A 10,667-nucleotide genomic window follows, 5' to 3' on the forward strand; every position below is an offset into this window, starting at 1 on the left:
TTTACCTTATTTGGCATATTATCTTTTCCAATGTTGAAAAGAATTTTTTAGACAGTTTTTTATTTATATGAAAGCTTTCTTTCTGATATCTACAAGAAAAAATTTACAAGTGGGTTTTCTTACGCATGTTATGCTCAGCAGTTGCACTGAGTTTAATATTCTAGTAACACCTAATTCTGACGCTGGTATTCTTTCAATATATTATGAAACTTATTTTATTTTTTATTTTTTTCATATTTTTCTCTTTTTATGGTACAATATGAACATAGAGACTGATTTTAGAAAGGAAGAACTTCCTCAATGAGTTATGATAGAAAAATGTAAGCCAGGATAAAATGTTTTCTTTATACTGTATTCTTTTAAAATTCAGTTCCACTTAGGGCCCTTAATTTTTTAATTCTACACTAGAACTTTGTGATAACAGAAAGATATACAGAAATCATTGCTTGGAGACATACCACTTTTTAAAAAGTCACTTCTAGATTTTATGTTGAATAAATCAATTGTTTCTCTAAGGGAAGGCACTCTGTGTGCTTTATAATTAAAGTTTTCATCAGCCTTAAGGACTAGTTTATTAAAAGTCTTCTTTCTTTAACATTGTTTCCCAAGATATTACCGTGAAGTCTTGCCTGGAGAAATCGTGGAAATATCCAGACATAATGTCCAGACTCTTGATATCATACCAAGATCTGAAGGAAACCCAATGGCTTTTTGTATCTTTGAATATGTTTATTTTGCAAGACCAGACAGTATGTTTGAAGGTAAGTAGATTTCTTTTCTTTGAATATTCATATAAATGTTTTAGCTATCTCGTTGAAACATGGCAGTTCTTGGCTCAAAGCCTTACCTGGCTCTTTGAAGGCATATGTTATGGATATGTTATGGATATAGGACAGAGCCCACAAGTCATAAAATCATTATTTTCCCCTTCCGTTTGACTCTTGGATGTTGTTTATTGTTTAGGAGTAAAGACTATGATTTTTAGATCTATATGAAGATCAAATTTTTTAAAAACCACACAGTTGAATTCCTCAGTTTATGTATTTCCACATTCGTATTTTTTACATATTGCTTTCCTTTTTATACTCAATCTATAGAATTCTAGCACTAGTTTTTTAGAGTAACACTGTTATACTATGCTAAGTAAAAATACTCTCTCTCCTTTTCCAAACACACCAGACCAAATGGTTTATACAGTAAGATACCGTTGTGGCCAGCAGCTAGCAATTGAAGCACCTGTGGATGCAGATTTGGTTAGCACTGTTCCAGAATCTGCTACGCCTGCTGCTCTTGCTTATGCAGCAAAGGTATTTTCTCTTAATTAACATGCAGTGAATTGCTCTCCTAGCTATGGAATAAGAAATCCTTGCCTATAAAGAGAAACTCATCAACATTTCTAAGGAGAAAGGAATGTTTGGTGGTTTTGTTGGTTTGTTTACAGGTGTTATTTTCCAGCCCTTTTACCCAATGGCACTATTTTAGTGAAAATCACCAAAAAGTTCCCTGAAAAGAAAAAGGGTCACCAAAGCGTTCAGAAATTGGCCCCCTTCTTTTTAAAAAGATAACATCATGAATATACAGTTGACCCTTGAACAACATGGAGGTTAAAGGTGCCAATCCCCTGCACAGTCAAATCTGTGTATACGTTTTAATGCCCCGAAACTTAACTGCTGATAACCTACTATTGACTAGAAGCCTCACCAATAACATAAACAGTTGATTAACACATATTTTGTATGTTATATGTATTATATACTGTATTCTTGCAATAACGTAAGCTAGGGAAAAGTAAATGCTGTGAAGAAATTCATAAGGAGGAGAAAATATATTTACTATTCCTTAAGTAGAAGTGGATCTTCATAAATGTCTTCATTCCCATTGTTGCCTTCACATTGAGTAGGCTGAGGAGGGAAGAGGAAAAGAAGGGGCTGGTCTTGCTGTCTCAGGGGTGGCAGAGATGGAAGAAAATCTACCTATAAGTAGACTCATGCACTTCAAACCCATTCTGTTCATCAACTATATATAGACATCAGTGGAAAAATTTACTTAATATTAAAATAAACTTCTTGAATTATCTTCACAACTCACTGGAATATTTGCTTGGTACTAAGTATGGGTAATAATAAAGCTGTTTATGTTCATTTAGCATAATGTTGTTGGTATTATGCTTTATTTTCATAATCAGGTAGATTGTGTAACTATAGTAATCCTGGGGTGTAACATCTAATATTCACTACTTTGGATACTTTATTAGCTTCTAAAAGAATTAATATGCATACATTTTAGAAAAGCTTACCTTAAGAAATGGGTTAATTACCTCCTGTTCCTAAAAAGTATCTCATTGGTCTACTGGTTTTATTTTAATTCATTTCTTTAAAAATTATTTTGATAATGAATTTTTCTGACAGTGATTTAATCTTTGTTATATCTTCATATGCTTAGTGCTGTCTTCTAAAACAGAGGAATAATGTTTAAGACAAAAACATTATGAGTCCTAGCAAAACGAATTGGTTTTTCCACCAAGTATATTATGTTTAGTGGTTTTTCTGTTTGCCTTTTTTTCCAAATATTAAAGGAAAATTATTTTGAAATTTTACTTGAATATTGTGGTGGCAACACAATCTAGAGAAAATAGTCACCTATTCTGTGTATTGCTCCTCATTGTCCTTTCATTTCTTCTCTATCAGTGTGGACTTCCATATGTGGAGGTGCTGTGTAAAAACCGATATGTAGGGAGAACCTTCATTCAGCCAAACATGAGGTTAAGACAGCTTGGTGTTGCAAAAAAATTTGGAGTATTGTCAGACAACTTTAAAGGCAAAAGAATTGTCCTTGTAGATGATTCAATTGTGAGAGGCAATACCATCTCACCTATAATAAAACTGCTCAAAGAATCTGGTGCAAAAGAGGTAAGTAATATTAGGACATATTCTAAAACATCAATTAACAATAAGATACTGGCATAAAATTGCAATTCAGGGTAATGAATCAAAATGGATGTTTAATATAATAAATTAACTTTTTTATATCAGTTTGGTTTAGGAATAGCTGTGTAGCAACTTGGAGAACATGTAACAGCCACACTTATATTAAATTTAATCCTTAATAGATTAAAAAGCTCAATATAAAATATTAAATTTGATTTTTTAAGTGTAATATTTTAATTTAAATATTAAAAAGCTGGGTGAGGTAGCTTATGCCTGAAATTCCAGTACTTTGGGAGGCTGAGGCAGGAGGGTTGCTTGAGCTCAGGAGGTTGAGAACAGCCTGGGCAATATAGTGAGACCCTATCTTTACAAAAATAAAAGTAATAAAATTAAATTTTAAAAAACCTGAAATTTTTTAGAAAATTAATTAAAAGACTAGCAACACAAAATATGCTGGGCACAGTGAATCATGCCTATGATTCCAACACTTTGGGAGGCTAAGGTGGGCTTGAGTCCAGGAGTTCAAGACCAGCCTGGGTGACATAGTTAAACCCCGCCTCTCCTAAAAATACAAAAAAATGGGTGGGTCGTGGTGGCACATGCCTGTAATCCGGCTGAGGTGGGAGGATGGCTTGAGTCCAGGAGGTGGAGGTTGCAGTGAGCCAAATCGATCTCAAAAAAAAGGACTAAAAATACAAAATAGAATGCTAATTTTACTAATGGAGTATTAATTGCCTTCTCTGCTTAAAGACATATAACCAATCCCATTGTAATACCTTTGACTTGCTTTTTTTTAATTTTTTTTTTAAGACAGTGTTTGGCTCTGTTGCCCAGGCTGGAATGCTATGGCACCATCTCAGCTCACTGCAACCCCTGCTTCCAGGGCTCAAGTAATCTTCCCACCTCAGCCTCCTGAGTAGCTGGGACTACAGGCATGCACCATCACAGCCAGAATAATTTTTGGTATTTTTAGTAGAGATGGGGTTTCACCATGCTGCCCAAGCTGGTCTGAAGCTCCTGGGTATAAGTGATCCACCTGCCTTGGCCTCCTAAAGTGTTAGGATTACAGGCATGAGCCACCGTGCCTGGCCAAGTTATTTTTTAATATCACTTTATGTCTTTTTTTTTCCTTGATAGCAGGACTCACTGTGCCAGCTGGTTGGAATGCAGTGGTTCGATCTCAGCTCACTGTATCTCTGCCTCCTGGGCGCAAGCGATTCCCCCACTGTAGCCTCCCAAGTAGCTAGGACCACGCCTGGCTAATTTTTTGTATTTTTTTTTTTTTGAGACGGAGTTTCGCTCTTGTTACCCAGGCTGGAGTGCAATGGCGTGATCTCGGCTCACCGCAACCTCCGTCTCCTGGGTTCAGGCAATTCTCCTGCCTCAGCCTCCTGAGTAGCTGGGACTACAGACACGCGCCACCATGCCCAGCTAATTTTTTGTAGTTTTAGTAGAGACGGGGTTTCACCATGTTGACCAGGATGGTCTCGATCTCTTGACCTGTTGATCCACCCGCCTCGGCCTCCCAAAGTGCTGGGATTACAGGCTTGAGCCACCGCGCCCGGCCCAATTTTTTGTATTTTTTAGTAGAGGCAGGGTTTCACCATGTTGCCCAGGCTGGTTTCAAACTCCTGAGCTCAGGCCATCTACCCCCCACAGTGTCCCAAAGTGCTGAGATTACAGGTGTGAACCACCCACACCTGGCCTCACTTTATGTCTTGAAAAATTTGTAATTTTTATTTTTTAAATTGACAAATGTATATATGTATTATATACAACATGAAGTTTTAATATGTATATATATAGATAGATAGATTGTTATATTTTAAGATTCCAAAGCTTATTCTATTTCAGTAGCTCATACTACAGAAGTGAGATGCCATTTACAACTAACAGTTGAGTAAATTTAAAAATAAAATCTCAGCCTCAGCAACATAGTAAGACCCTTATCTCTGAAAAATGAAAAATAAAATCTGTAGAAAAAAGTGGGATGAAAAGAAGCATGCCAATTTATTTTAAAAATTTGCAAGATAATTGTGATTATGATTTTCCAGCCTTTTTTATACCTGTGTTTAGGATTATGATAATCTCACTCCGGAAGTCTGTGAAAATTATGTAATAGATACAGGGATTTAACGTAAGTTCCACATTGATTGCAATAGTGAAAAAGATAAAGTCAAAGAACTTGGAAATGGCTTAAATATCTCCTTGTTGGAGAATATAATTTAGTAAATTGATATATCAATGTGATGAAATATGATACAGCCATTAAATACTAAGAAGACTGCATAGCACGGGAAATAAAGGAAATGTAAAAAGTAAATGTGGGGCCGGGCGTGGTGGCTCATGCCTGTAATCCCAGCACTTTGGGAGGCCGAGATGGGTGGATCACCTGAGGTCATGAGTTCGAGACCAGCCTGGTCAACATGGTGACGCGCCATCTCTATTTAAAAAAATAAAAATAAATAAATAAAATAAAATAAAAAAATAAAGAAAAAGTAAATGTGGACACGGAGTATAGCCATATAAATGTGCCTGATGTAAGGCAAAAAATAATAGACAAAAACAGCTCTGTGGTAGTAGTAAAGTCTTTGTTATAACCTGGTAAATAGTATTTTTCTTTTTAAAATGGTAAGATAAGGGATAGGCAGAAGTATCAGGTATTACAAGAGAAAATCTAAGTGGCTCTAGGAATGTAAAGACATCAAATGAGAAGTAGGATATCTAGAGAAAGAAAATTCCTCATGATTAGGTGACAGAAAGAAAAACAAGAAGCAGCTTTGTAGAAAGAACCCTTTATTAGTGGCTGACATAGTGAAATTCTTGTTCAGGATACTTTGGAATCTGTAGCAAGGCTACACCAAGTAGGATTCTCTAATAATGATTTGATTTATCTGAGTAGTTCTGACTGAACACTGCAGTTCTGTGTTTACCACATGATTTTCCAGGATTCTTTTTCATGTGCTACTCAGTGAAACAAATTCTATAGTATGTTCTTTTTTACCCGTATGTTGTTACTGAATATTCTGCAAAACAATTTTATATTGTATTTGCATAATGAAAGAATTTTGCATAGTCTTATTACAAAACTTGTGTGCAATGATTTCTTTCCAAGGTACACATTCGAGTAGCTTCACCACCAGTTAAATATCCATGCTTCATGGGAATAAACATTCCTACAAAAGAAGAGCTCATTGCCAATAAACCAGAATTTGATCACCTTGCAGAATATCTAGGTAGGTATTAAAATTTCTATAAAGATTATTAACAGAAAATCCAAAGCTTGACAGTCTTTACACCATTAGTAAAAAGGAGTATTCAATGTTAAAAGTATTTATACATATTAAGCAGATACTGAATATTATTCTCAATAGTGAGAGTAGTGGGCATGGGCAGACACTATATAGAAAGTCCTGTGTTGGAGAGATGAGATAAGAAAGAAGTGGTTTCCAGGTGGAGGAAAGTGCAAGCATATCACTTAAAACCTCCCAAAAGTCAGATCCCAAGAAAAGCCAAATAATTTAATCAGATTTTAACAGAGTAATTTGGATTTGGATACAAATCACGAAGTAAAAAGTTTGTGTAGGCTCATATTCAATAATGAGATCAGGAGACTTCAAGATCTAAGTTATCCTGGATAAGACACCTTACTTTCAAAATCAGGTGATGTATAAACTGTGTAAATAACACATGCTATTTCTTCATTGTGCCTGGGTACCTCCACACCATTTGTTTGTGGCTCGTGTTTCTTTTGACCTGTCATGCATGTGCCTTACTGGTTAAATATTTTTAAATATCACTCTGATGGGTGTCATACATGTTATGAGCACTCACACTTTGCCAGAAATTATGCTGCTTAGATCATCTATATTATCATGATAACATCACAAAAATTCTACATTTAGGCAATGTTTCCCACATCTTAGATAGATGAAAAATAGACTTAGAAAAAGTAAGTGAACTTAAGCTTAAATTTGAGCCTAGATCTTTCTGACTTTAAATTCCATTTTCTCAATTAAGAAAATTATGCCCAAAGCACTCTAATTCTATTCTAGACATGAAGCCTCCTCTGCTGTTTCAGACTGTTATCCCTTAGATTCCAATTTAAATTTTTAAAAATAAAGGAACTGAGTTTTATTGATTTATTTTTTCCTTTTTTTAAAAGAAAGGCTTAAGGAGAAATTTTTATCCTAGCTTATTCTGTTTGTAACCATTCTCTTTTGAAGCATTTCTTCCTTTCTAAAGGAATTCTCATTACATTTTAATTTTTCCCTCTTTTTCTCTTTAGGAGCAAACAGTGTTGTGTATCTGTCAGTAGAAGGACTGGTTTCATCTGTACAAGAAGGGATAAAATTTAAAAAACAAAAAGAGAAGAAGCACGACATTATGATCCAAGAAAATGGAAATGGTGTGGAATGTTTTGAAAGGAGCGGTCACTGTACAGCTTGTCTCACTGGAAAATATCCTGTAGAATTGGAATGGTAGCTGATAGGGTTGGATGTGTTATTTCAATATAGAAAGTTGGTCAAGAAGTTATAGTGGTCACACCTCATTTATTTACTGTTACTCAGTTGGTACAATGTAAAATGCCATGCTTATGTTTACCTTTATAAGTTTTGAGATTCTTTTTTCCGAAAAGGATACCAAAGTGTGATAACTGAACATTTCTAATGGCATATAATACAACAATATGTGGCGTTCTTTTTTTACACAAGCATTGGCTAGCCTTTTTAACCAAGTCAGAGAAGGCAGATAGTCATTGACATTTAATGCTTTAAAGGGTTTGCAAGAAGTTAGAGTTAAGATAGGAGAGGTGACGCCAACAAGACAGGTGAGTTAAATGTAACATTTCACACAAAATTTGAATAGAATACATTATACCTCATAGGTGTCTAGCCTCTACAGTTCTGTCTGTAGTTATGACCTTGACTTCCCTAACTGTAGACATATCTTTAAAAAAACTAACAAAAAAAAAACAAAATATAAGCTGTGGTGCCTCAGTTTCCCCACATGTGCAATGGGATACTTATATTATTAAATTAAATAGTCAATAGAAATGTGAATAAGTGAGTAGAGCCGTCATTTCACCTCTAATTTTAGGGCAGCTCATGCTTGTTACTGTTTGAAAAGCTAATAATTATTAACTTTTTTGAAACTGGTTTACAATTAAGATTTCATTATAATGGAAGGAAACATAAATTGGCAGATCTTTGCCATCTCTCTTTGAGATGTCCTAAAAAGGGTTGTAAAAATCTGTGAAAAAGTTTTTCTTACATTTGACTAGAAAATGTGATCCATAGTATTTAGTGCCCTGATAGTATAAGCTCAACAAGTAACCTGGTACATTTGAAACAAAAACCAAATTTTTAGATTCAAACAAACCTTTTATCCTTAATTTAATTAATTATCATATGCTTTTTTAATGAAGTGCTTGATCACTTGCAAGCATGTATACATGTAGATGTACACATACATATTGTTGCAATTGAGTGATCAAGTAGAGACACAATAGGGGCCAATTTTGTTTAAGGGTCAAAGTGACAACCACTTTGGGAGAGTATCAATTTATAATCCAAGTCCAAGTATCATAATCATTTTTTTCTACTTTATTAAGATCTAATGAAATTGATTTCTTTTTGGAACCTTTTTCTTGTAACATCTGAGATTTAGAAGTTTAAGATGACTTGACCCCAAACTCCTGTTTATGTAAGAACTTTTAAACATAAAAGTGTTTGTTTCTGTTGTGTTACCACAATTTGATGTATATAGTGTCCAGATCCATTTAGAAATTTAATATTTATTAGTAACTGAAACTGTTTGTCTTCCTTTGGTATATAGTCTCACATGTTATATTACAGCAGGCCAAGATAAAATCTTGACAGCTCTTTAAGCCCACGTGCAGCAGTGGGTCAGATAACCCTGTGGCAGTGACACAGGCAAATTGGCATTTGAATAAAGCCCTGGGACCACCTCAGCATGTGTAGCCTCTTGTCTGAAATGTATTCCCCATGGCAGCATGGAGGAGGCAAGACCTGTGGGTCAATCTTGAACTGGCCTTACTTTGAATTTTAAAACAAGAGACTCAGGGAAAGTACTAAACCAAAATCTCTGATTTTACTTTTGTGTTTTCTGTAGTTTTTATTTTATTTTACTGAGATGCTTTTGTAAAGGAAAATAATACTGGGACAGTTTGATAATTCTACAGATTTCTTAATATTTCTCCATCATGGCCTTTTACTTCACAATTTTCTGAAGTTTTTTTTGTTTTTTGTTTTTTACCAATTTAATTTCAAATGTTGTTTAACTGCTTTAAATTTATATAAGTAGAGTATTATAAACTACAGAGATGAAAAATGTGTTTTCATGGGATTTATATTGTGAGCTAAACTAAGCCTACTTTTTGTGACTTCTTTGTGATGCCTTGTGGACAAATATGTGTAATAAGTATGTTTAAATATATGTGTATGCTTTTTTTTTCATAGTGACTTCTACTTATGCATTATGGTAAACAGCATGAAGAAAACTTCCAGGCTGTTCCTGGCACCAGCTAGTCATATCTTATTTCTCTGATCCAGGCGTTTCAATAAATAGGCCATCTCTTATGAACCAGGCAAAACTGCTCGTTGACAATGAGGGACAAATAAAGTAATTAGAAATGCAATACTAAGTAAGCAGCACAGTAGTGGCAAGTTCTTTGGAAGCACTGTGGGGAAAGAGTGTCATGGAAGAGGAGGATTAGACTTTCAAAGTGTGGAGTTGGGTAGGTAAATGAATAAACTGTAGACATACAGACAATAGAATATTATTCAGTGCTTAAAAGAAATGAGCATCAGGCCATTCAGTGACATGGAAGGAATGTAAATGGGTATTAACTAAGTGAAAGGTGCCACTCTGAAAATACTGCATACTTCATATTGAAGGTATCCAAAGGAAAAGTCTCCCATGCTCAGGATAAACTGGTCACAGACAGGAAAGATTACTAGTAGGGCACCTCCCAGTGTTAAGAAAATTTCTGTGCAACTAGGTAAACCCTGGTCACTGGAGTGGATCTTTAATTCTTTAGGTTCCTCCAATCCAGCTTTCTTCCATGGAATTACTAAAAATGAGACCTGTTATGTTCTTAAAGCCCAGGCTCAAAAGGGAGAAATCTCACGCCCAAAGGTTCACAAAACTGCCCAATGCTATAACAGGAGACATTCAAGCTGTAAACCAGAATGAAAAGTTAACATTGGCTGAGCATGGCGGCTCACGCCTGTAATCCCAGCACTTTGGGAGGCCATGGCAGGCAGATCATGAGGTCAAGAGATGGAGATCATCCTGGCCAACATGGTGAAACCCTGTCTCTACTAGAAATACAAAAATTAGCTGGGCATGATGGTGCACACCTGTAGTCCCAGCTACTCAGGAGGCTGAGGCAGGAGACTCACTTGAAACTGGGAGGTGGAGATCTCAGTCAGCCGATATCACGCCATTGCACTCCAGCCTGGTGACAGAGCGAGAATCTGTCTCAAAAAAGAAAAAAAAAACATCTTCATGCTGTGGGCAGCTTTTCCCAGATGATGGCACGTAACTCCCCATGATAATGACTCTCTTGCCCCTCTTAATTTTTCCTTGTTTATGCATATCTCTTTCATTTGGCAGGATAATGGTATAATTGAAATTTCACAATCAGTAGATATTGTGAGTGACTTGACAGAATCTGACCTAACAAATCTTTTAGTCTACCATAACATTGGCAGC

The 10,667-nt window shown here is 35.5% G+C and overlaps 1 protein-coding gene across 2 annotated transcripts in view; it reads left to right on the forward strand.

Moving 5' to 3' along the window:
• PPAT (phosphoribosyl pyrophosphate amidotransferase) overlaps positions 1–9,406 on the forward strand; it is a 42,142-nt gene extending 32,736 nt beyond the window's left edge. For both annotated transcript variants that reach the window (XM_017518498.2, XM_017518499.2), the window contains exons 7-11: positions 610–761; positions 1,180–1,307; positions 2,688–2,909; positions 6,043–6,163; positions 7,216–9,406. In XM_017518498.2, coding sequence (XP_017373987.1) covers positions 610–761; positions 1,180–1,307; positions 2,688–2,909; positions 6,043–6,163; positions 7,216–7,412 — 820 coding nt within the window. In that variant the 3' untranslated portion in view covers positions 7,413–9,406. The remainder of the gene's footprint in view (positions 1–609; positions 762–1,179; positions 1,308–2,687; positions 2,910–6,042; positions 6,164–7,215) is intronic.
• The last annotated feature ends 1,261 nt before the right edge of the window (positions 9,407–10,667 follow it).

This window comes from Cebus imitator, unplaced genomic scaffold (assembly GCF_001604975.1).
Source record: "Cebus imitator isolate Cc_AM_T3 unplaced genomic scaffold, Cebus_imitator-1.0 Scaffold682, whole genome shotgun sequence".
Lineage (NCBI taxonomy): Eukaryota > Metazoa > Chordata > Mammalia > Primates > Cebidae > Cebus > Cebus imitator.